This window comes from Thamnophis sirtalis, unplaced genomic scaffold, assembly GCF_051295495.1.
Source record: "Thamnophis sirtalis isolate CommonGarterSnake01/CBP01778 unplaced genomic scaffold, rThaSir2_p1.2 scaffold_5, whole genome shotgun sequence".
Lineage (NCBI taxonomy): Eukaryota > Metazoa > Chordata > Lepidosauria > Squamata > Natricidae > Thamnophis > Thamnophis sirtalis.
In genome coordinates, this window is record NW_028261385.1 from 38,312,907 (window position 1) to 38,340,740 (window position 27,834).

General features: G+C 37.9%; 1 protein-coding gene across 1 annotated transcript; it reads left to right on the forward strand.

The window, feature by feature from the left end:
* Positions 1 to 947: 947 nt before the first annotated feature.
* Positions 948 to 27,120, forward strand: LOC106552797 (V-type proton ATPase subunit S1-like protein). The gene is given in 8 exon segments (XM_087715689.1): positions 948 to 962; positions 964 to 1,085; positions 16,992 to 17,032; positions 18,647 to 18,708; positions 21,300 to 21,532; positions 22,876 to 22,926; positions 23,885 to 24,128; positions 25,925 to 27,120. Coding segments are annotated over 8 exon segments (1,071 nt in total). The 3' UTR covers positions 26,228 to 27,120.
* The last annotated feature ends 714 nt before the right edge of the window (positions 27,121 to 27,834 follow it).

Sequence of the window (27,834 nt, forward strand, 5' to 3'; positions counted from 1 at the left end):
CTGGCAGGCAGAAACATTAACTCTGAAGCAAATAAGTACCATTTTTTGTATGGTATTTTCTGAATCTCATCCAAATATTTATTGATTAATAATATAAATTGTTAGAGGGTCATATCAGAGAAAAGAGGGTGAGGGAGGGCCAAGGAGAGAGAGAGAGAGAGAGAGAGAGAGAGAGAGAGAGAGAGAGAGAGAGAGACAGACAGACAGACAGACAGACAGACAGACAGACAGACAGACAGAGACTTGTTGATTTTATCATCTTGGCAAGCTCAGATTGCCCTATTTCATTTTGCTCATAAGCAAGGTGAATGGACAGATTTTAACAGGAGGACGTAGAGAGCTTTTGTTTGCTAGACAGGGATGCGTATGGATCATGGAAAGTGAAGCTATTCAGGTGCCAGCTGCCCTGTTCCATGAACAGAAAATAGAAATAATATTTGCATTGGCCCTTTCTGAACACCTTGCTATTCAGTTGTTTTGTGCAGGAAAGATGCCCAATAGTTTGTATTCATTTTTTAAAACCCACTTTTACAAAAAAAATCCTACTAATAATCTCCAAGGTGTAAAAAAAATGTAGATAAAGAAACAGTGATCCCACAACTTATATTTTAATTCCATGCATATGGAAGAAAGAGCATAATGCTGCTGTCATGTAGCCTTAATTTAGACAGCTATTTTAGTATTAAAATAGATTTCTGTTAAAAGCTATCTTTTGCCTTAGTGGTTGTTCTTCAAGTATTCAACTGTATCTAATCCTTCTGTGATGTGAATTTTAAAGCACAAAAGGAAGGTGACTCTACGTTCAGTAGAAAATGTCCAAGACAGCCTCTTATTTTGCATAGAGACTACATGACAGCTCAGATGGTACTGAACACTGCGTCCTATTGGTTGGCTCATCTGTCTATCTTTGGCTGCTGAAAATACTGGCTCTTGTTTCTTTGCTACACATGAACAGATGTGCTGGGTCTGGAGGGTCTGATTTATTTCTCAATGGAAAGCAGTGCAATTTTTAGATTTTTATTTCTCCTTTTCTGTGTAAGATTTTCATCATCAATGAATCAAATCTCTGGAAGAATGGAAAGGAGGTCAGTGATTTTATGGGTGTATGCAAAAAGTGTGGGGGCAGCTGAATGAAAGGTTTATGTTTGTGCTTTGGAGAGGGTAGTAACAATATTAGTAGATTGTTCATTCAGGTGTTGATTAGGGAGGGTTGGGTTTTTTTAGATGTACTAATCACAGAGAGGCAAATAGTTTCAACATTCAAGATGCTGAGCTTATTTACTTAAAAGCAGAGCTGTCAACATCAATAGAAGTTCTCTTGATGAAATTGTATTATATATGGGAAAATAAACAGTCCTGTTGTATAGTCTTATACTTAAAACCCAAAAGCTATGAAAGAGATTAGTCTCTGTTGCATTTCTCTTTTGCCATGATGGTTTGATTTTCTTTCCTTCCGCACTGTTAATAACAGAGATATAAATAAAATAGTGTAGGTGTAAAACACACAGCCAGAAACAGTGCTGATGACACTGAAAAAAGATTTTTTTTAAAAAAAAGACAAAATGAAGCTTATAATACGAATTTTGATGAAAATTCAGGTTTACCAGAAAATATGCAATCTCATTCTTGTTCCCTGTACACAATTTTATTTGTGCAACATAAAGCAACCTCAAATACGTATTTCCCCAGGGGCTTAAGTTGAAGAAAGTTACAATTATGGAAGAAAAAGTAGTTACACAGAGGGATGTGCTTTGTTTCATCATTAAAATGCAGGTCACATTAAGATGGGGAGGCTCATAGCTGTGCCCTGGAGAGGGGGGGGTAATGGACAGGTGTTTGTATTAATCTGTGTTTAAATTGTATAGATCTGTAGTTTGGCTAAGAGATGAATTAAAGAATATTAGATATTTAGTTTAATTATATTATTAGCTCATAAATGCAAGCATGGGGAAAAGCCACATGAATGTTTTGTAATAACTTACTGCATTAAATTTGTTTTTAAAAAATCTCTCCACTTTTAGGAAAGTATTTCTAGAAATATGTTTAAATCTCTGGAATGCAGGATTTCTTTAGTTCTGGGTTCATGATGATTTAATGAGCCCAATTAAAATGTAATTAGAATCAGAATGAGATGTAAGATAGCTTTTCCTCTTTCTTGTAATTTAATAATACTTAGCTTAGGATATGGTACAGGCAGTCTTAAAGGTGGTAACTGATTTATTGCAAAAGTGGTTGGGAAAGTGATATTTTTGGGAAGAAATTCTCCTGTCTGTAGAAGAGAGTTGGTAGTTTTTGTGCTCCCCTGTGTGGATCTTGTTAGTTGGTAATTCTGCCTGTGTGTAATAAAGCACCATTGACATAAAGATTAACAGCACTATCCTGTAGATATGGCAAACAGACTGATTCAGTCTATTGTTTTTTTCTCAGAAAAATGGTTATGGGTGAAAAATGAAAAAATCTGTTGATTCTAAATTCTTCTGACTATGTTTTCCCTATGCACAGTATCCAAATCATAAGTGGGCACTGAAGGTGATTATTGGTGTCCTTTCTATACTTTGGTATTTACTGCTGTTGTGGTCTCCAATATTTGAACAAATCTGAATGATTTTATTTGGGGAAAATACTTTGTAATTAATGATGTTTTTGTTGTCCTAAGCTACATGAAGTCAGTTTACATTAAAATATCATGGATATGAGTTGAACTATATTTGGCCAAACCCAAGTGTCACAAAACTTAATTTTCTTCAGCGGCAGTATCAAATATTAACGCCATGAATGACCTTTACTGAAAATATAGGTAGTTACACTTGTAGCCATATTTCAGGAAAGCAAAGTTTGGGATTTTTTAAAAATCAGTATTGAAAGATGCTAGTTGGTAAAGGTTTCCAAATAAGTCCTGATTTCCAGGCTCAAAAGTGAACACTTAGATTCTAGGTTCTCCCACAATATAATTGTTAATATTATAAAATATAGTTGTGATGCTGAACTCCTGTATCTGTAATGTGATCAATATTTTGTATAGACATTCAGTTTAGGCACTTGATCACAGGGGCCACTTGCTTTCCACCAGATGTATATCCATTCCATTAACCTGCTCAACCTTTAATTTGGTGCCTTATATAGCACCACCCTGAGCCTTAGCCAGAATACAATATTCCCAGGAACTGATAGCTCATCCTATTCAATAGCATTTGTGCAATTTGCCACCTTAGTCTCCTCCTCCATCAGTTCTCGTGACTGACTTATCATAAGATAATACTTTCAGTGCCCAAAATTTCCAAAAGCTTTTGTATATAATATAGAAGAATTATACTATAGAAGAATTATATCATTTGGACATATTAACAGTGCAAGCTTTCTGTCACCAACATAGATTTTAAAAAGTGCACAAAATGTCATTAATACAAGGAAGAGGCCAGAAGACACCCAGGCTTGATTTCTCTAGGTATGGTTTTATATGGACTCCCAGTCGTGATTAATTTAAATTTAGTGAAGTACTTAGTAATTTCGTTAGCATACTATTCTTTTTTCCACCACAAACCCCATTAGAATCAAAAGGTGTCTTCAATAAAAATAAGTCTATTTTTTACATTATGTATTTAATACATAAAGAAAGAAAAAGATAGCTGCAAACAATATAGTCAAATAGTTCCAGGCATGGTTAAGGAATAGAAGCAGAGAAAATATAATGTAATTTTAATAGAATAATGGAGATTTTTTTTTCTGTGTGGTTGCTAAGAGCTTACAATGACTTGATGGCATATAATCAATCAATGAATTTTAAACAGAAGTCATACACTGTTTTTGGTTAGAGCTGAACCAGGAATCTTCTATGGAATAAATGGAATTTTAAAAATAAAGTATTGAAATTATTTAGTATGAAATGGTGTAATACTGGAAATAGTACTTTATCAATTTGCATGAGAATTATAGTAACGGATTAAAGATTTGAAACAAATGATATAAATGTAAATGTCCAAGAAAATGAAGTCATAAATATTGTGAGGAAGTTTAAAATGCTAAGGCTGTAAGTGTAGACGATATAATTGGAAACTAAATATAAATGTGGCTTGTTTATGGAGTGGCTATCAATTAATGTGGGGAGTGGATCTCTTTGCTGATTAAATATAATAGAATAACAAGAGTTGGAAGGGGCCTTGGAGGTCTTCTAGTCCAACCCCCTGCCTAGGCCTTACACCACGTCAGACAAATGGTTATCCAACATCTTCTTGGATAACCTTCCATTTATCCAAAACTTCCAGTGTTGAAACACTCAATACTTCTGGAGGCAAGTTGTTGCATTGATTAATTGTTCTAACTGTCAGGAAATTTCTTCTCATTTCTAAGTTGCTTCTCTCCTTGATTAGCTTCCACCCATTGCTTCTTGTTCTACCCTCAGGTGCTTTGGAGACTAGCTTGACTCCCTCTTCTTTGTAGCACCCCTGAGATATTGGAACACTGCTATCATGTCTCCCCTAGTACTTCTTTTCATTAAACTAGACATACCCAGTTCCTGCAACCGTTCTTCATATGTTTTAGCCTCCAGTCCCCAACAAGAATGTTGCTTTTATAAATAAAGGGAAAGCTAGCACGAATATAAACAAACCTAGTTTGTTATGTGGAATTATGAAGGTGGCTTTCAAAATTTGGATTCACAAAGTATGAGAAGTAACAAGGAGCACAAGTTGTGAAGGAAGGTGTGGCTTTACTCTAGGTAAAGCACGTGCAGATAGATTATACTCCCTCCCCATTTAGCAGATATTGTGAAACATGAATGTGAAAAAGTTTGCTATATGAGGATTTAGAGAAAACATATAGTAAGTTGACTGGGTTTGAACAGTGTAATATTTTGCACATATACAAAGTTGAAAATTCATTGATTAAAGAGATAAAAATAGTGTCCGTCAGCTTCAGAGTCGGCAAGTAGTACATGATGCAAATAAAGCATATATTAAAATAAATGGAATTCCTTAATAAACTGATAAGGGAATAAGAGAAAAGTCTGCGTTCCTTCCTTAGATGTTTATTGCATTTATGCATAAATGTGTGAGAATGTATAAGAAATGCATGTGGTGACATAAGACCATAAGGTGTTAGACATTAATACGTTTATACTATTATATGCAGATGATTCTCTGTTGTTGGCTGAGCATATGAATGATTTGCAGTGAATATTAGATAGGCTGTATGATGCATGTGGAGTGTGGATCTGAAAATTAATGTATCACAGAGCAGGTAATTGTAGTTGACAGAAAAAATGGAGTGACAAATTATGAGTTATACAAAAAATAGAAAAATACAATAAGCAAATGAATTCTAGGTGATAGAATGTTTACTAAAAATGGAGAAACGGATAAAAAAATTCAATACATGTGAATTGTATATAGAAAGATAGTGGATAGGATTTTGTCTCTTAACAATGAATGAATATGTGTTGACAAAAAGAAGTGATTTTACAGATGCTTCTGCTCCTTTTGTAATATGGAAGAGAGTTGGGCATGTTGTAAGAAACAGAAAACTAAGTTGAATTCAATGGAAATGGTGTAAAGAAATGGATGTGATAAGAAGAGATAGAATTAAGAATGAATGGGTGATAAAAAATAGAAGGTACAAAAATGAGCAATCAGTATGAAAGAAGTTTTGATGGTTAAATAAGATATACAGAATCATCAACAACTGAATTACAAAATTAATATTTGATAGAAGAATGACATAGGTTGAGAGGAAGAAAAAGTCCAAGCAAGTCATTTTTGGCAGGATTTGATGAAATTCTCAAAATGTGAATGCCAGAAGTTTAAACAAGAAAAGGCTAAGTAGAAAGAAGTGAATGAGCACAGTGGAAACAAGAACAGAAAAATCTGGAAATATCCAAACAATCAACCTAGATGTTTTATCTTATTAACAGATACTCATCTAGTAACTAAGCATGTACAATATTTTTTTATATTGCCCAGAATGTAAACATAGGGAAGCTTAGGGAGCTCGTTGTCAGATCTGGAAGTCATCTTTTACCATACCTATATGATGGCCAGCTATATAAATGTTTTAAATAAATATATTCCATAGATGTTCATAGAACTAAGCCAATTTTAGTTCGGCTGTTGGCAGAATTAGAATGGGATTGATACGTATCTTATACCAAGATTATGAAATATGGTAAATCATATTCACATTTAGAGTTAGAATTAGTGTTACATTTTTCTTGAAGTTCATAATATATGAACCAGGGCTATTTACATATTTAATTGATTTTTCCTATTATGGCAAAATTGAGCATTATTCAGGATTTGCAATGAAAGGGACAAGGAAGATAGAAACTCTGGACAGGTAATCCTTGATTAATAAGCATTCATTTCATGAGCATTCATTCAGCGATCATTCAAAGTTTGGAAAGCTTTGGATGATCCTTGAAATTCTGGCCATCCAAGCACTCCTGAGCTCACATGATCATAATTTGAACATTTGGCAACCAGCTCACACTTATGATGTGCCGTATCCTGTGGTCACATGATTCATGATTTGTGACTTTCCCTGCTGGCTTCCCACAAGCAAAGTCAATAGGTGAGCTGGTAGGGAATGCCACAAGTTGCTCATGTAAGTCTCTCCCACCTGTGCACTCTCCCCAGTTCTGGAGGACTTGTGCTGTGCCTTGCTGGTCACCTGCACACTCTTGTGCAGCTTCTCTGAGCCTAGATGTGCTCATGCTGTGCCTTCCCAGCACTTGTGCGCTCTCCCTGGCCATGTGCACATCCTCATATATACTCCCCCTCAATCCAGCAGCAGCCACCCTGAGCACTTTTGGCACACCTCTCCACCATCGTGTATTCTTATGCAATCTCCCAGAGTCTTACTACACTTGTGCCAAGCTTTCATGGCTACTTAGACACCCTTCCTGCTCACTTGTATCTTCATGCACACCAGGGGTGGGTTTCTGCCGGCATTACTGCCGGTTTGGTGTGTGTGTGATTTTGCATGCACAGTTGTCTATAAATAGGTCTGCATGAACGCAAAACATTGCAATGATCGGGGAACAGGTTCGCGGCCTGGCAAGCATGCCATCCCTACCGGTTTGGAGACCCAGTCGCCATTTCCACTACTGGTTCCATCGAACTGGTGCGAACTAGTAGGAACCCACCTCTGATGCAAACCCTCTCCTATCAGCCATTTCAATTCCCACCACAGTCACAAAACCTCCCTTGCCACCCACACCCCCTTGTTCACCATCTCCAAACCTTACTACACCTGCACTATGGCTTTCCCACCCAATAGCAACCACCCCAAGCCATGCCATGTGCCTACCGGGCCTCCTTGGCACTCTGCACACCCTCTCCCTTCCCCAGCAGCAGCCACTTACCTGCTTGCAAGCTGCTTCAGTTTTGCAATTTCCTGCCAGCTTCCCCACTGACTTTGATTATTGGAAGCCAGCAGAAAGTTGTGTGGTGGTGCTGGCTTAGTGACTTCAGATTCTCACTTAATGACAACAAGTATTTCAGGGATTGCCATTGCTAAGCATTGTGGTCACATGAGTTTGTCTTTGTGACTGCCTTGCTTAGCAATGGAAATTCTGATCCCAACTACTATCATAACTCAAGGACCTTCTGTGTAACAAAGATGCATAATTTCATTTGTCTGAGGACTGCACTAGCTTTTGAATCATATATGTGGGGGTGGGGTTCAATTTTTTTTACTACCAGTTCTGTGGGTGTGGCTTGGTGGCCGTGGTTTGGTGGCCATGGCAGTTAAAGGATACTGTAAAATCTCCATTCCATCCCCACTCCAGGGAAAGGATATTGCAAAATCCCCATTCCCTCCTGATCATCTGGGACTTGGGAGGCAGAAAATAGATGGGGGTGGGGCCAATCAGAGGTGGTGTTTACTGGTTCTTGGAACTACTCAAAATTTCCGCTACCGGTTCTCCAGAACCTGCTAAATACCACCTCTGGGGTGGGGGAATATTTTAAAAAATATAAAATAGGTGGAGACAAAAATAATAATATTGTGATGTTTAACATTATTTAAAAATTACATTTCTCTCTCTCTTTTGCACATAAATATAAAAATAAAGGGATTTTCTTACCTCAATTGATTTCTGAGTTTAAAAGGAATTAAGACTTAACATGACTGTTCTCACCTTTTTCATACATGTAAATACTGTACATATAAAACACACATATAAAGGACCTTGCATGAAGAAAGAAAGACATGAACATTCATTTCCAGTAGACAGCAGAAATCAAAAAGGATAACAGAGCTATTCCACTGCACCTATGATTCTGGTGATAACAATAAAAATAAGGCTGACAAAAGATTTTAGCTTAACCCAACCTTCTCTAACCTGATGATATTTACTGTAGGACAGCTCTTTGGACAGCTACTCCTATGATTTGTGCTAAAGCCTTGATTAGTTTCAAATGTGTAAGTACAATTGTCAGTACAATTTTGGGAACAGATCAGGTGGGTTGCTGCTGGTTTGGCCCAGATGGGCCGAACTGTAGTAGCAGCAGTGGGAGGCTCCACCCACCTACCCGAATGCTTCTGCGCATGTGCAAAAGCATCGCATGCACGTGGGAGCGTGCGGGGGAGTGCGCCCAAACTGATAGTAAAAAAATAGCAACCCACCTCTGGAACAAATATTACATTAAGGAATTTAATGTGAAGTTGGACCATATAAATGTTTTCCACATAAACATGGAATTTGTTATCCTATCAAAATCTTTCTCTTTACTGAGTCTGGGGCACAGGAAAGAAGATGATTTTTCATAATTGAAAAAAAAACATGCTCTCCTGCTTTTAAGGAATGGATGCAGCATATGAATTGTTACTTCTTTTTTGGGGCGTGGGGGAAGCTGTTGTGTTCTAAAAATGAGAAGATGTACTAAATTGCTGTATGATTTAGATTTAATAAGTTTAAGGATAAAATTAAATGAAAATTATTATCTCTTATTATTAATAAATATTTTAATGTTTTTTTTCTGGTCATGCTAAGTTTATTTTAATCACTGCAATATATCTAGATTTTCTTTCTTCACACTTCACACTACTTATCTTTTTCTGTTAGTGAGGCAGGTTTTTTTTAAAAAAATCATAAATTTAAATTTTTAAAAAGCCTTGGGGCTAATATAGACTTCTAGGGAAGGCTGATCAATCTCACAACATGAAATTGTTCTTTTTGTTAAAAAAGACTATGTGGCGACATAGGACTGGAAAATATTTGGCAATTCCGTATTGCAATTCTAGAACTTCACTTCCTCACTAACAACTTTCTGGAAGTTCAGAGGCCTTCAGTTTGTCATCCACCTTCTTGCTGCTTTTGGGATACTATTTCATGCACTATGTTTTTTGGTGGTTCAACTTTAAGTTCTTATTACTGTGAGCCATTTTGCATGGGCAAAGTGGTAAACAACATTTTAAATTAAGAAATATTATAGAGAGCCCACTTAAACAACACACCAATGTCTCCAAGCCAGAAAGCTTTCCCAGTATTTTTACCTTAACATTTACTTCCTATGAAGTTTCAGTAGCACTCTTTCATCCCTCTTCATTTACTGACATCTGAATTGGTAAATGTGTTTTTAGAAAACAGATCGTTCTTTGTCACAACAGGCAGTTGGGGGCTTATGTGTTTGTACCATCAAATTCTTCATTGTATTAGATGGATTTATGGGATTTGGGGCTTCAAATGTCTTTTCTGTATTATAAAAAAAGTGGAAAGAGGTCAGATATGTGTAAATAAACACAATTAGACTTTGACACTTCAATTTAAAAATATCATTGTGGTTCCTGTCAGAATCCTGGACCTATTCAGGAAGAAGAGGCATTTCTATGAATTAAATGGATGCATATATATTGCTTCTTTATAATAAAACAACATGCCTTTATCATGCCAAAGTCAGTGCTATGCCATTGCTCAAAGGTCTTTCAATTTTCTGTATCCATTCATCATTCCTGACAGCAACGTGTCATTGTGGATAGATGGGTGCCAGTGGTGGGTTCCGGATCCCGATGCAACCAGTATGTTGCAAGGAGGCCGGGCATCCACCACTTGTAAGCACACAGTGCATGTGCACACATGCGCAGTGCGTGCATTTGTACTTACTGCCCACAATGCTCCGTGATGCCTCCGCAATGCTCCAGCTGCTCGGCGGAGTGTCGCCCAAGTGCCATATGCTCCATGTGTGTATGCGTAAGCCCCAAAAACCTCAAATACCGGTAAGGAGCTTGGGCAGGCTGGCCCTCCAGAGCACTGTACTGGAATGGTACCTGGTGCTCCCGGCAGGCACCCGTACGCTTGTACCGGGGCATACCGGTCATAACCCACCATTGATGGGTGCCATTATATGATCTTTTGCTGAATGACTGAATGGCCAATGATACATTGATTACTCAGTGTTATGGTGTTTTCATATTTCGGGATATTGCTTTTAGAGACTGAAACTATCCACTGGTGAGCAAGAAGTACTTAACCTTTATTTTACCAATGGTTTTTCTTCCAAATTGCCTCTTCACTGTTTTTCCTCTATGAACGCAAAAATATCTGGGGAGTTACACCTTTTTCACTCAGGTAAGAAAACTGTTTGGAAGATCTGAAATAGCCCCCTTCCCCAAACTGCTAGAGAAAGGATGAGGTGGCTTTTTCCAATGGCTGTTGCTCCTGAAGGCTCATGTGTCTGTTTTTCATTTTTTGACAAAGTTCTATGAAACTCTGGATATGTTCTGTATATTTCTGTGAACCAAAATATAAAAGAGAAAGAACTCGTGAAAATATTATGTCTGGCTCTTTCTGCAGTCTATAATGATCCTGTAAATGTTTTGAATTACAGTGATTTGTTGCTTGATTTAATATTTCTGGCAAATATATTTGGATACTGAATACAATGTCCACTAAAATCCACACAAGCATGTAAAGATATAGGAACATTAGATGTTCCTATATCAAATGATTTGGCTGTTTATGTATGAATAGAGAACAAAGCCACATTGAAGTGCTCCATCCATAGTGTTCTATCAGTCTATGATGTTGGTAAGGGCTTTCATGTGTACATCTGGACCAGTGGTGGGTTTCAATTTTTTTAGAACCTCTTCTGTAGGTGTGGCCTGCTTTGTGGGAGTGGCTTGCTGGCAATGTGACTGGGTGGGAGTGGCTTGCTGGCTATGTGACTTGGTGGGTGTGGCTAACTTGTAAAATGTGGTGAAATTCACTTAACAACGCTCTTGCTAAGCAACCAAAATGTTGTCTCAGAAACTCTGGCATTTGAAGCACGCAAGTCTTAAAGCTGTCAAGTTTCAAGACCCTTACACTCCTAACCCCTTAGGAAAAAAAAAACCAGGGGTGTTCAAACTTGACAGCTTTAAGACTTGTGGACTTCAACTCCCAGAATTCCTCCTCCAGTCATGTTGGCTCAGGAACTCTTGAAGTGTGCAAGTCTTAAAGCTGTCAAGTTACATGGCCCTTGCACCCCTAACTCTTTAGGAAAAAAAACCCAGGGGTGTTCAAACCTGACAGCTTTAAGACTTGTGGACTTCAACTCCCAGAATTCCTCCTCTCGCTCTTCATCTTGGTGATGTGCCGACGGGCGGGGGGAGGAGCTGGAACCGATTCTAAACGGCACTGTAGATTTGTGGAACCTCTTCTATAGAAGAGGTTAGAACTGGCAGGAACCCACCCCTGAGCTGGACACATGAAATTCTGATAGTCATTGATGCTATATCTGTAGATGCTGTGGAAGGATGGAGAAGGTGTTATTTTGCATGTACAATATTAGGAGGAGCTTTTCAATGTGACCATAATCTCTGCTTCAATGGTGAATGTGCTAATCTTATTTCCATAAGGTTTGAATGCTTCAATGAGCAAATTAAAGTTTCTTTGTGGCCCATTTATTACCTGCTTTCGAAGTAGAAAGACTGCTAATTATTTCTGTGTGGAATAGGCTTGAAAATTACTCTTGCCATTAGGTTTCTAGCAGAGTTATGAATATTTCACTTGGAAGTATATTTAGTGCTGGATGTATTTTCCTGTGGAGAGAAGAATATTGTTAATTTGGCATAAAACTTGGTTTCATTTTCTGGTGGTTTTCTAGAAAGCATCAAAATTATAATCGACAATTATTAAACAGTTATTTAGGGGTGCACTATACTTTGTTGGGGGCAATACTGTATAAACAAATATGTTCATATAATTTGTGAGTGTTTAGTAATTTCACAATGTGAGAAGGCAAGACCCTCAGATTACCCTTGTCACTCAGATCACTCACCAACCCTAACTAGTCAGTGAGCCTCAAGCAATAAAGCAAAAAACTGCTTCAGCTTTTCCACTCATATTGATACCTGGGCTGAAGCTGACTAAGCATATCTCTTGCTTAAGATATTAGCAAATATCAAAACTATAAGAAATATCCTCAATATATGGAAATCATTTACATACAGAATAAGAGTCTCCATATCCATCACCCAAGACCAACATCTGGACACACAAAAAGGTGAAAATTATATCACCCCGCAGTTTGAGAAAACTGCCTTTCCTCCTTAACTGGACTCAGCACGATCCCCAGAGGAAAACCATATTTGCTTGCTTTCCAATACAAAGACCAAACTTTCCTATAAATATTTCCAAGCCTGCCTTTCAATATGTAGTCACCAGTGCAGGTTTCAAAAATTTTTAGAACCTATTCTGTAGATATGGCCTGTTTTGTGGGAGTGGCTCGGCAGTCATGTGACCGGGGTGGGAGTGGCTTTGGGGAGAGGGGAAATGATTTCCTCCCCAGGTCCCCATCCATTTCTCTCTCTCTCTCTCTCACACACACACAGCTGGATAAAGCTATGCAAAAAGCCAGTGCAGCTTCACTCACTACAGGTTTTAAAAGGCAATGTGGCTCCGCCTGCAATCAAACTAGACTGGTGGGGGGGAGAGCACAAGCAAGCACTGAGGAGGCAGGAAGCCAGGCAAAGGGGCATGCTGTAGCACACACACTTTCCCCCAGCCCTGTTCTTCCAGAAGACCCTGATCGGCTCCCCTCCGGCTTCTCTGCCTCTCCTCTCACCCCAGCCTACCAGCAGGAGGTGAGTGGGTGACCTTTATTGCATTCCAGGCATTTTGCACCCAGACAGCATACTGCATTTTCAATGGGGGAGGTGTTTGGGGAAGGCAGCAGGGGAATGGGGGGGATGGCAGAGGAGCTCCTTTCAAGCCATTGAGATATCCAATCCAACTTCTGTGTGTGCACGTTCAGCTTCACTGACCGCAGGCTGCATCAAACTTCACAAGCAAGGTAAAGAGTGTGAGTGAGTCTGGGCCCTTCCCTCCAGCCTTTGCCCAAAGCCCCACACCGCACCAGGAGGATGAAGTTTGAATTTCTCCCCCTCCGACCTACGCACACCTTTTCAGCTGCTTTAAAGAGGGCTTCAATGCTGCTCTTGCCTCGGGTCCTCTGAAGAAGCCCCTCCCTCACTTCCTTCTCTTTGAGAAGCACCTTGCAAACAGGGGCAGGCCAGGGGAGTGTACTGGTACGGGTGTGTGGTCACGCCGCCGTGGAACAGGTATGCAAAAGTACAGCACATTTCTATCCCCGGTATGCCTGTAGTGGTGTGTACCAGCCGTTTCACTATCAGATAAATACTACCACTTCTTCAAGCAGTTGTCCTGTGCTATTTAATTCAGTTAGGAATAAACCAGAATTTTTTTCTAAGCTGGTGTCATCTAAGATAAGGTTATAAATATGGTATAAAACCAGGGGTGGGCTGCTGGGGATTCGCAGGGATTTGGGAAAACCTCTAGCTGAGATGTTGTGCAGTTCAGAGAACCCCCAAATCCCACTCCTGGCTGGATCCACCCATCCAATCCCACCCCTCCCAGGATTCCCCATGTAGCCCGTTTTGGATGCAGGTAAGTGCAGGGTGGATGTGGAGGGTCGGGGAGGGCAAAAAATGGGCCTATCAGAAGTTCTGGAAGAGCCTCCCTAGGCCTCTGGAGCCTGGGGAGGTTGTTTTCACCCTCCCGGAGGCTCAAGGAAAGCCTCCAGAGCATGGGGAGGGCGAAAACGCCCCCCAGTGGTGCAAGAGGCCAACTAGGCTATGCCCACCATGGCCATGCCCACCCAGCAACAGGGCAGAGAACCCCTTGCTAAAATCTTTGAAGCCCAATCCTGTAAAACTCAGCATAGTTCCAGAGAGTTTATGAAGGACTTAAATATTAACCTCTATTAAGCTGCAGCTTTTCCAGTAGTGTACCCAATATTGGCCTTGTGGGGTAAGCCAGTTATGATTCAAACAAGATGAACTTACTTCTACTTTATTGTACATTGACAGAATTTTGCAAGAAATTTCTGTTGTCTCCTTTACAGCCTGAGAAATTAGGTTGTCTTCTGAGTCTCTTGCCCTGCCCACTATCCAGATGCGGGCTATGCTGTGTCTAATCTCAACATTGCCTTGGCAGAGACTCTTTTCCCAGTGTCCCAAGTCTCCCAATATGCCATTGGGAATAAACCATTATGCTCACTCAGTTGCTATCGATATGTCTTCTTTGACGACTTGAGCCAACTTAGTTAATCATATTAGTTTCTGCTGCACATTGTGGATTTTCAGTTGTCTTGTTCTATATAGAATTACATATGTAAAGCATGAATATGTACTTATTAAAAACAACTTTATAGGCTCTTAAGTTTCAGGAAAGACCTATAGTCCTATATGACTGAGGTGGCGCAGTGGTTAGGGTGCAGTACTACAGCCACTTCAGCTGACTGCTAGTTCTGCAGCTCGGCGGTTCAAATCTCACCGGCTCAGGGTTGATTCAGCCTTCCATCCTTCCGAGGTGGGTAAAATGAGGACCCAGATTGTGGGGGCAATATGACGACTCTGTAAACCGCTTAGAGAGGGCTGAAAGCCCTATGAAGCAGTATATAAGTCTAACTGCTGTTCCTATTGTTATTGCTATGACCAGAATCACTACTACATATAAGGAATTGAATTGAAAAGTAGTAACAGGAATTTCAGGATGGTCGGTATATTTACTCACCAACTCTTGGATTTATATGCAAGTTAGGGTTTGCACTAATAAATAGTTACTTATTGCCTAGCAAAAACAATGTGTGGACAAGAGAAGCACAATGCTCTTCTGAATTTCAAAATCCTCAGCGGTATCTATGAGTTTGCTTCAAAGGTGGGTTGCTGTTGGTTTGGCGTGGTTTGGTAGTGGCCTGGAGCAGCTGAGAGCGAATTGGTACGGTGGCTCTTTTGGCCCACCCATCAGTGCTCTATACCTGTTTTAGCAAAAAGCAAATTACGCATGCATGCACGAACACGACACTTGCGCAAGCCCAAATAATTAGCTCGTTGTCACAGGGGTGGTGGATTGTGCATGCGTGCAGTGCAAGTCAGGTACCCATGCAAACGGAACACGCATGCATGTGATTAGTGAACCGGTAGTGGAGCTAAGTGAAACCCACCATTGGTTTGCTTTGAGATATTTTAATAAATTTTCAAACCCACAGTGATAACTATGGGTATATTATTGATACTCTAGTAAAATGCAAACATTTTGTTCACTTAAATTTATTGGCCATCCAATTCCAGTGGACTTTGGATGGTGTAATATGCATTTCCTAGAAAGCTTGTGGCTTTTCTTAAGATCTCTAATGTGACCTTTAATTGATAAGCTGATTAAATGCTAAATACTGACTAAAAAGATTAGCATACAGCAGATTTAATGTTGAGTGCAGTGACTGGCGCAACAGTCAAAATGACAGTTGGTCATCAGCCCAAACTGGTTGCCTCCTTTGACCCAGGCTGGGTGGGAATATAGCATCTGCCAGCTGTCCATTTAACAGCTTTTGCTCTAGCTATCTATGTGAGGCTTGCATAAGAGACCTATCAGTTTGCTTAACTCAATTTTCTGGGTTTATATGGCAAAATGAACCTTATTCAGACTGGGCTCACACAAAAGATTCACCTAGAAGGTGATTGGATGGCTTGTGATGCAATATACAGATAATCCTCAACTTGCAACTGTTCACTTAGTGACCAAAGTTACAACGGCATTGGAAAAAGTGACTTATGACCATTTTACATACTTAACGACTGTTGCGGCATCCCCGTGGCCACGTGAGCAAACTTCAGATGCTTCTCAACTGACTCATATTTGTGACATTTGCAGTGCCTTGGTGACATGTGATCAGCTTCTGCAACCTTCTGACAAGCAAAATCAATGGGGAAACCAGATTGACTTAGCAACCATGTTACTAACTAACTGCAGTGATTCACTTAACAAATGTGGCAAGAAAAGTGGTAAAATGGGGCAAAATTCAGAACAAATGTTTCACTTAGCAACAGAAATTTGGGACTCAATTATGGTCGTAAGTCGAGGACTACCTGTATCATAAAAGTGTGAAGTAAGGGTAAACATTTCCCTGTGCAGTTGTGTCCAACTCTAGGGAACTGGGAAGAGTTTTGCAACAGTTTTATTTAAATGCAATAACTACCCGCTAGTCTCTCAGGTATTTATCAGACTCCAGCAAAAGTCTATTTTAACCTCCTGCCAGTGACCTGCATATTTCTCCACTGGCAGAGTTTCATCCTTTTAGCCTGACACCATGAAATGCATTTGTTCATGAGCAGCATTCAGAAACATCTCTTAAATGAGTATTTTCATCTTGATTTTTATTCATGTATTTAATGTTTTGTTTTCTGGTTTTGTTTCTAAAATTTTATCCATACTTACCAGGATGCTTACCAGAGTGGATAAATATCAAATACATAAAATGAATCCACTTAACAAAACCTGTTGATTTACCAGTAGTTTTATCACATGAAGCTTCAGTCTAAATTCAGTATGGGGAACTTTTTCCACTAAAAGGATGTTTAAACTTTTAAATAGTTACATCATTTCACCAATTATATTGTAGTTTGAAAGTAGCAAATATTGCTTTCCTGCAGTTTAAGTAAGGTACTTTTTTAAAAAAAACTGTTGCTCAAATACTACTTTTGTGTCTGCTTCTTTGCAGGTTGTTTGTATTCTCTGATCAAGATCCACTCCAGAGAAATGGTAAGGCTTTAATTGTCTCCTGCAAATTGTCACTTCCTGAAAAAATAAAGGTTCAAAAAATTTACAGAGGAGTTTCAGGTGACTATAGGTCACCAACAGATAGTTTAATTAATTCAAACATTTTTAACCTTTCTGTTCTGTCAGAAATATTCCTTTAGTAGCTTAGGAGCAATTAATAGCAAAGATATTCAGGGATACAAGCTAAATACAACACCAAAGGAAAATATGGATGGGCAGGGAAGCCATAACAAACCAAGCAATAGTTCTTAGAATAGTTCATCAATTGAAAGCAGTTCAAAGAACTGGATCCCATTAGATCTTATGTTTCAGTAGATTTAATGGAATGAGTCTGCTTTTTACTTTTCTTCTGCTACAGTGGTTGCATCTACCATATTTTTTGGAGTATATGACACACCTTCCCCCCCCCCCAAAAGGTGAAAATCTGGGTGCATCTTATACACTGAATGCAGCATTTTTGGCCTCCTGAAACCCCACCCACTTCGCAAAAATGGATGTGTAGAGGTTTTGGGAGGCTTGTAGAGTGCTCCTGGGAGTTGAGGACAGCAAAAAATACTCATTTTTTTTGTTCGTTTTGCCCCCCCTCCCGGCTCCCAGGAGCACTCTACAAGCTTCCCAAAGCCTATCATGCCCTGTTTTTTTGAAAAAATGGACCCGCTGTTGTGAAAATTGGGGAGTTTTTTGCTCATCTCCCCCACCCCTAGGAGCACTTTGCAGGCCTCTCAAACTCTCTGCATGCCACTTTTTCACAAAAAATGAGGCATGCAGAGGGTTTGGGAGATCTGCAGAGTGCAAAACCTTTTTTTTTAAAAAAAATTACCTCTTCAGAATCTTGGTGCGTCTTATATTCCGGTGTGTCTTATACGCCAAAAAATATGGTAATTAGTTTGTAAGGGAGTTATGAATGAAAAATAGGAGATGTAGCCACAGTGAGATCCCCTAATCCCCTAATATTTCTTCCCTTTCTCTTTTCCTTGGCTGGAATGCTGAATGGAAAATGCATACCTAAAGGGCATGAAATGCTATTTCCTTGAAATGCAGATTGTCCTTGACTTGCAACCATTCATTTATCAACCATTTGAAGTTACAACAGCCCTTTAAAAAGTAACAATAGGTCCTTGTATTGATGATTGATTGATGTAGTAAACAAATAGATGAGGGGAGAAGATGCTTTGTCTTTATAACAGTCCATAATACAGATGATTCACCAGGTTCCTAAACAAGATAACTGAGTATTAAGAATTGTTCATACTAATGAAAGGCAGTCAAAGACTATACCACTTTGTCTTCTGCGGGTCTACAGTATCAATGACATACAGATAAACTTTTAAATACCCATATATAGTCTTTTAAAAAAGATTGGCTCAAATTCTTCACCATGTTGGTTTTGTGTTAAACCACATCTGATTGATAAGTTGACTGCCTCAATACACACACACACACACACACACACACACACACTTTCTTTTTTAAAATCTTTTTGTATCAGTCTTTTCTTTGATAACCCACAGCTCAAACTTTAAAAAAAGTTATTAAAATTGTTTATTGCTAGGATTCGTTTTAATTGGAATGAATTGCCTGTTGTTTCTTTTGTAGGTCGACGGTATGATGGCAGTGTGAAGCCCAAAATTAATTTACAACAAGTAGCAATAACACAGGTATGGAGACACCAGAAAACTGGATAGTAAGTTCTTACATGACAATATTTTCTTTCCAAGTCATGTAGCATATGTATATTCCTTGACCAAATTATTTTCAGTGTTATACAATATATTGCACCTGGGTTGTAAATCTGTATGATTTACTACATATATCTTTTTTAAAAAAATATATTGATGGTACCAGATAAATTCATGGTATGAGTTGGTCTTGCAAGATTTGTCTGTCTAGCAACAATTTTTACCCTGGTACAACTGCATTGATTGCAAAAGTAGTGGCACGTATCAAAAATTAAAATAAAAAGGGAAAGGAAAGGAAAAGGAAAAGAAAAAGAGACTCAACTTTCCATGTTGAAAGTATAACTGAGAAATATTCACTTGAAACTTTGGATGACACATTATTGGTACTTAGGAATATCTGGTATATAGTTTATATATTTGTAAATGTTGTTCTATTCTGAATATCAGTAGTTCTCAATTTTCCCCAGAAAGTATTCTAGAATTCTATTACAATTTTTTTGTTTCTCTTCGTAGCTACAGGTTGTCTTCGTCTTAGGGCCATAACTGAGCCCAAAATTTCTGTTGCTAAGCGAGACATTTATTAAATGGATTTTGTCCCACTTTATGATCTTTCTTGCTATAGTTGTTAAGTGAATCACTGCAGTTGTTAAGTTAGTAAATGAATCTGGCTTCTCCACTGACTTCACTTGTCAGAAGTCTGCAAAAGAGGATCACATAACCCCAGGGCATTGCAATTGTCATAAACACGAGTCAATTGCCAAGTTTCTTAATTTTTATCACATGACTATGGGGATGCTACAATGGTTGTAAGTGTGAAAAATGGTCATAGGTCATTTTTTTCAATGCTGTTGTAACTTCAAATGATCCCTTAATAACCTGTTTTAAGTTGAGGAATGCCTGTATGTAGCAAATAATTGCCCCTCCCCCATGTCTCTGTGCTATTTTCTGCTATGTTGCAATGACATCTGTTGTCTGCTGGCACAAGTGTGCACAGGACTCTTTGATACAGTTGTGCCAACAGGGTGGTTCTAGATCTTCTATTTACCAACTCTCCTTCTAAAACTTTGGTTCTCAACCTTCCCAATGCTGCGACCCTTTAATACAGTTCCTCATGTTGTGGTGACTCCCAACTATAATATTGGTGTCTCTGTTCCTAAGACCATTGAAAATATGTTTTTTCCGATGGTCTTAGGTGACCCCTGTGGAAGGGTCGTTAGACCCCCAAAGGGGTCCCGACCCACAGGTTGAGAACCACTGTTCTGAAACCTCCTATATTCCTTAGTGTGCTTCCACAATCCAATTTATTCGAGAGAAATTCTCTTCCTGTGCTGGTTTAATCTGTGAACTCAACAACGATAATGTGGTACATCCTCTGACTTTCCTCAGTACCTTATTCAAATATGCTGGGCTAAAATTTAAGCCCTCTTAGAATAGGTGGACTGACTCAGAAACAAATTCAAATATATATAGGACATAGTATAACAAAATAACAAAAGCAAACAAATTTCTAATAGCTCAGATAATTTTTTCTGCTTTTCCTATGAAGATGCAACAAAAAAGAATCTTTCTACTGTCTTTAAAAATCAACTTGAAAGAGTTGAGTTTCTTGGCTCCTGACTGATACTTCAAATTTGATTTTACAGGACTTTGATAGTCTCTGTTAATTTTCTAGATTGACAGAATTTAGGTTTCATTGATGGACCACATTTGTGTTTCCCTTCATCTCTTTCATGTCTGAGCCCCTTGAGATGGGATTTCTCTTTTACATTTCTGCTATCTCCTGAAATTTCCAGAATCTCATTTTTAAAATTGGTCTCCTATGTAATGTTACAAAGATGAATTTTTTTTTTGTATTTGGATGAAAAATATCCACAAATTCAATGTCTGAATTAGCTGACTATGTAATAAAATTCCTGTTGATAAACAGCTATATAATTTTTTCCACTATTATTAACATAAATCAATATATCTTCTTGTGTCTAGATGGATAAAAATAAGAGTTCATATCTCAAGCATTTTATATGGAGATTTATATTTTAGCACAATAATTGTATAGTGTTTCACTAATGCAATGATTCACTAATAGCACTTATGCCATTTCACTCTAACAATAGTAATTTAAATGACATATTTTTTAAAAAAAACTGTTCAATGAGGTTTGTCTCCAATAATGATTAGACATTTATTACAAAAGCTATCCATATTTTTAGAAACTCTGCTTTTTACTTATGTATTGGGGAATAAACAGTAATTATATTTTCTTATGGTGTTTTATAAGCAGGGCTCATCTTTCTGTTAGACAGAATTATGATAGCCACCCTGAAGCAGGACATTGCTAGTTTTTTTACTTTCTTATTATTATAGTCAGAATTGAGATTTTAGTATAACATTCTAGTTCTGATTTTGGATGGGCTCCATCTCAAAGCAAAGCATTTTTGACTAGCCTTGACGGCAAGTCATTTATAGAATTGAATTTATGTTGTTCTGTTAATCTAGTAATTCAAAATTAAGCATTAGTAGCATGTTAAAGGGAGAACACTAATTGTTATTTCTTACTTGATTGCATGCAGATTGGCAATTACAATGTAAGCACTAAAGAGAATTTGGAGAAAGAATCTTTGTTTCACAGTCACTACAGTCCACTGAATGTCACTGTTAATGGAAGCCCCTGCATTCTATTCTGGGCCAGAAGGATCATGATTAAGTTTCAGAACCACACTCAGCTGGATCTAACAGACAAAACATTTGGTGTTCACGCATCGGTGGATGTTGCTGATTCAAATTGCAGTGAAGAAAATGCAATGTAAGATTTATGGAGATTGTCAAACATCCAGGTTGTGCTTGTAGGTCTTTTTTTTCCAAAAGGTGACTGGACTTTTGTTAGATTGGGTAATGGAAAGGCACACTCGAGCTAAAGGCAACAACATCTCTTTATTTTAACTGAACAAGTATGTACAATCCAGCGAAACTTGAGTCTGACAGCAGCCCTTTTATAGGGAGCTGTCAGACCCTTCGACCAATGAGATTGAACCTCTGTTCCTACCGGAACAGAGGACCTTGTTGGAAACCATTATGACAGTTGCTAATATCTAACAACTTTCTTGATTTTTTTATCTTTGAAAATGTGTCATTTCCCATCCAAGAAGCTTCTTCAGCTCCAACCGAAGAACCGAAGAAGCTTCTTGGATGAGAAGTGACATGTTTTCAAACAAAAAAACAAGAAAGTCCAGTTGCCTTTTGAAAAAAAACAAAAACCTTTGGTGCGATGTAAAATTGTACCCTACTGTGGAGATTTCCTAGGTCTGAAATAAAATTAAATGTTTTCTTTTAAATCAACAATGAAGTGTCCTTGTGGAAGTGAAATGTCGAGCACTGAACTAATTCAATGACTTTGAATGTTCCCAAATATTCTACTTGCTGGGGCAATAAAATTGATGAATGCTTTCCATCCTATGTTTGTCAGAGAGGTAAATATGCCAGGTTGTCTGTATCTTAACTTTCATATAACCTAAGAAAGAAAGAAATAGATTGTGAGGGAGATTGAGAAGAAAAGGTTTTGTGATGTATAGAAGCTATACACTAGACCATGTAGCAAGATATATTTATAGAAACCTATGCTAAAATTAATTTGATAATCTTCAAGGTATCATAATATCCTGTGTCTGTGACAAATACAGTTTATTTTAAGCCTAATTGTTGTCTGTTCATGAATTGTAACCATGAAATATAGCTGTAATTCAATTTCACGATGAATGGAGTATAGTTATTACTAGGTACCTTCACTAATGTTATCCTGAGGTTATGAGGTTCTGGGAACCCCTCGGATACAGCACCTCTAAGCACCGTTGGATACAGTTGCTGGCTTTTATTCAAGCATTTATTGTACTATAGGACCACGGCACAGGCAAAGTATATTATAGGGCCCCATTTTTTGCACCAAGTTATGATTTGGATGAGCGATATCTGCAAGAGGTATCAAGAGTGCATGTTGTGTCATTACCAACCACTGCCCCTTTTGGATGTTGCGATGGTACCATGAAACCATCTTAAATAACTGATAAATTTTAATTTAACTATATTCTCTTCTTCTCTTTTTTCTCTTCCACCTCTGAATAGTTCTTGATTTAATTGTCTTTTTCCATCTAGGCTTTCACTTAATTTTGGTGACATTGACAATTTGAAAGGATTTGTTATCAGGTATGTTTTCAAATATTATCTCCACAGCATTATTACATTAAAACTATACTGTTAAGCCTATCTCCATTATGATAAGGTGAAAATGTGAAAACATGCCACTGTTGCAATAAATATAATTTCTTTTGAGGCAAGAATCTGCAGGAGTTAAAGACCCATTCATTTCAGTAAAAATATTTATTCCTCAATTGAAATTATCATGACTTAATAGTGCTTAACTTTGGAAGGCAATATCCATAGGCACAGTTGGATGTTATCAAAATTTAAGACTCTAATTGCAAATATAGTTAGCGTATCTCACTTTTGTGCATTGTAAAGATCACGTATTTGGAGCAAATAGTTTATTATCCTGCACTATGCTTTTATTTATTTCTGCTGTCTTAATTTTTAATGAAAATGTATTTTTATGATGTTTGGTAGTTATGTTTCCTTATTTTGCAATATTACGTATGCTATGCTGGGTTTTCAGTTTAAAATATGTACATAAGAGTTTTCAAAATTCCAAATTGCTCTACGAAATTTTGCTAAAAAGGTGATATATGTGTTTTACATATTAATATATGTAAATAAGTGCACTACATGAACACCCAGTAAAATTTATCCTCTTGTTTTTCTAGCCTTTAATTTAGGCAGTGCTTTTAAGGTACCAGACACATAAAATGTCAAGGCTGTTATATTATTTATCTAGAAATATATTTATGATAAGTTTTAAAAGGAATATTTGCAAACAGCAACAACCTACTCCTGCCTTCTTTTCCATTATATTGATTTTCTGGCAGTTTAGTGTATTTTTAGTGTTTAACATTGTAAACGAAGAATTGAAAGGCATACATTCTGGATCAACTATGAAATCTCATACAATAATAATATGAAGTTGGTATGTCTTTATGAGCTTTATTTACAAATATAAACAAAAGATGGCAAGATCTACTGCAATTATTTTTCTAATTTCCCCTGGCAGATTCATTCTGACAAACAGTTACTACAAGCTCTCCATTCAAAATTGGTTTACCTTACACAGAATCCAGCTTATTTACAATCAATCTGTACAAGCAACATTCAATGCAACACGAATACATGCACCAGCAATCTATTCTTATCACTGTGAACATGTTAGCAACTTGCAGAGATATGATGCACTATTAACACCCAGCTCTGCAAACGATGCAGCCAAGCACTGGGAAGTTACTTTTATTGACTTTCAGGTAATGTATGGAAAAACCAAACTTTGAATAAGAAAAAAGCACTCGTCTTGTTCTTATAGACTTGCAATGGGAGTCTAAGAATTATTCAGAAGTCTCTCTCACTGTGTGCAATAAATGTCTTCAATTATTAGGTATTAGCTGCCACACTGATGGGGGCCTAACTATTGTCCTCTTTCAAGACTTGGACGTGTGAACTTTTGAGATTTTATATATGAGACAATTTATAAAAATATCAATAAACTTTCCAAAAGAATGATAGCTTGTATCATAAATATAAATTGGGGAGAAAGAACATGAGATGATTTAAGCCATAATGAAGTTTGAATCATAATATAAAAACATTTCATTAAAAGTAACTGTACTTACTCTGTATTTAAGTATTCATAGAAATGTGTTCTGACCCCCCTCGTCCCACACCAACACACACTCTGAGCCGAAGATACTTTATGCAATTTATTAACAGACAGACAGGTCCTTGGCAGCAAACCGGCACAGACAAGCTGGGCAGCAATCCAGCACAGATAAGGCTTGGCAGCAATCCAGCCTGCCAGGCTCACAATAATGTTCTCCGACATTAATTCCTGCGTTGACTTCTGCAAGAGGGCCATGTGCACTAGCAGTCTTTTTATAGTCTGGAGAGGAGCCTAATGACCACCAGCTGAGTGCAATTACCTCCTGTAACTGCGCAACTGTTCCTTACGCCTACTAGCACTTCGGTGCTGGGCATCCAGGAACAACTCACTGCTGGCGTCGGGCTCACTCTCCCTTGTCTCCTCCCCACTGGTCCAAGGCTCAGGTGCCTCTTGGTGGCCAACCAGCCTCTCTGCGCCCTGCTTGGAGTCAGAACCCTGTCCAGGGTCCTCCACATCCTCCAGAGCCGACTCATAGGGCCCCTCACTGTCGGAGTCTGGTGGCAGCTCCAATGGCTCCTGCTGGGCCACAACAGAAATGCATATTAGTCTTAGAGTATACAGGGTTATAAATATGCTTCCTCCTGAAAATTCTGGTACCGCCATATTGAAGTTATCTTTTTCTTATTGTACTAAGTTGATAGACTATATTAATGAATTACATGAACTGAACATTACTGGTTGTTTATTGTTGTCCCAACTAGATGTTGTGATAAGATGAAATGGCAAAGGCACTTACCAGGATATCTAGTTTCAGGTTTCATCTCACTGATTTGGTTTATATAGTTTGGGGATGGTTCAATTTGTGTCAAGGTGACACTTGAAGAAGTTGCTGAAATTTGCAAAGAGAAGTAAACAAGCCTGTCAAGGAGAAAAACAGCTTAACTGTTTCCACAGTAGGGATGTCTGCAGGCTGTGATTAAAAGAGTCAATCCATGACAGTGTGATTGAAGCTCAGACAGTTTTTTATGTGCATTGCACAGAATAGTTGTCTCTGTTTTAATAAACTATTGGGTTTATCTTCCTAAACCTGAACCTGAACTTTGAATCTTACAATCTTTGGTAGTTTCTTGACTAGCCTTATTTAGACAAATTCCCTTCAGATGTGTTAGTAGTACTGTATCCCAGCTTATTTGGGAAATCAGTCCAGGCTTAACTTCTGCAATCTCACACACACACATATATATATACCAGATTTCTAACCTAGTTTATTTTAAAATTCCTTGATGACACACAAGAATCTCAACAGAAATAGATTCTGATTTCTATTTCAGCAACTGATAGTGGGGAAAATAATTTTGATCACCAATGCTGATCAAAGAATAGCATGCCTTTGGATTAAAAGGGGAAGTTGTCTTAATTTAGACTATTTGATTTTCTTCACAGATTCAAGGATTTAACATTGAAGATGGACAGTTTGCTTATGCAAAAGATTGTGCTTCCCTCTTCCCACCAGCCATTCTAATGGGTCTAGTGATGTCTCTGATACTGCTTCTTGTTTTAGCTTATGCTCTTCACATGTTGATGCACTTAAAATCCATTGACAGACATTATGAATGCAAAGCATCTTCTGCTTATTATCCACAGATGAAAGATATTGATACAGCAGATGAAAAAGAGCCCCTGAGAATCGATGGGCATGAAACCTATGAGCTTAGAAGCCAACAATATTCTAAAATCTATATCTAACCATTGTCCTGGGTTGCTGTTCCCATCCCATGGCTAGACAGCAAAGTGCTTCAAGAAACCTTTGCAGCTATGACCTCACAACACTCCTGAAACAGAATGTCGTAACTTTAATTTCAATGAAACAATTTCAAGTTCTCATGATTTTGTGGAGATAAAAGTAGAAGTGCTGCAGTGGAGTGCTTCATTACTCATAAAATCCAAAAACAGATCACATGAATGATAATTGCTCCATTTGTCAATATCTAATACAAAAGCAACTTGGAGATGAGAGGAGATGTTTCATGGTCAGGAATGTTTTTAGAATTATAATATTGACTGTGTGATTAATTAATTGCCTGGAACTATCTAACAAGGTGGAATATGCTGCTGTTCTAAAGCTGCCAAATTTTCTTCCCAATGAAAATAAAATGTCACAGCCAAAGATGCATAGCAAAACTAAAGATCAGTTCTTCGGACATGGTCTAGCAACATCATGTTCCTTCTGCCATAACCCTCAAGATTCTTAAACAAGCGTTTCCATTTCTGCAATATACAAATGTCTTCTATATTGGTGTAGCAAAGAACATTTTAATTGCTAATGAGCTGAAAAGTGACTATGTGCATCTAAATCATTGTGTCTGGTTGCAGTGTGAAATGCAAATGCCAGCCAAACAGCAACCATGTATGGCTTGTGAAGATATTATATGAATTTTGTCAGTTACACCTCAGTGTTATACAGATTTGCTGCGGATAGCTTATCTTGTGATGCTTTTGTGCCAAGAGGTGTCCTTGGCACTGAACATTGTTCACTTTTGCTGTATTTCACTGAAATTATAAACAGTTTTTGATGTTCCAGTCTTCTAATATTGAGCTAATTTTTTATGACATGATTTCTCTGATAAATGATCAAAGAATACCAGACTGTTGGCATTAATTTCAAAACATGTCATTCAGTATAAGATAAAAGAAAAGGATCCTCAGTGGGAAGGAAGATTTTAGTGTAGCAAACATTGCCTCTGATACTGCAAAAGTATGAGTGTTGTCTTCAGTTTTAATTTCCAAAGCCTTGAGAGTCACATTTAATAATGACATTTTTGAAGAAAACCAAACAATTGTTCAAAGGCAGAAAGCCTCTGGTCTCTTGTAACCATATAAAAAGAATCTATTGTTGTAAAACCTTTTGAATTCTACCCTAGATATACCAGTATTCTATAAATACATCTCCAACATAACGTATCTAGGACAGCAATTAGAATGTTTTAGCCCGTGGATGAAGAAGTTGTTTTGAAGCCATATACCATTGTAACCACTGCATAGGTGGCCAATACTCTTACAAAACTGAAAGTTGTATTCTAGTGTAGATGCAAATTTTTAAATCACATAAATGTTAAATGTTAAGAAACATGATCTAGAATCAGGATAAGCCAAGAACTTAAACAAGCCAACATGAAGCAATGAAGTGCTCTTAATTGTCTTGTAGCATTTTGTGTCCAGAATTTGGATACTATCATAGAAAGCAGAGCTGGTGATAACATTTTTGTTATCATCCATGTCTTGGGAAGGGGATTGTGGAAAGTATTCAGCCATTAGGCTGCATTCTGTTTCCCAGCATTTTCTTGTCATCTACA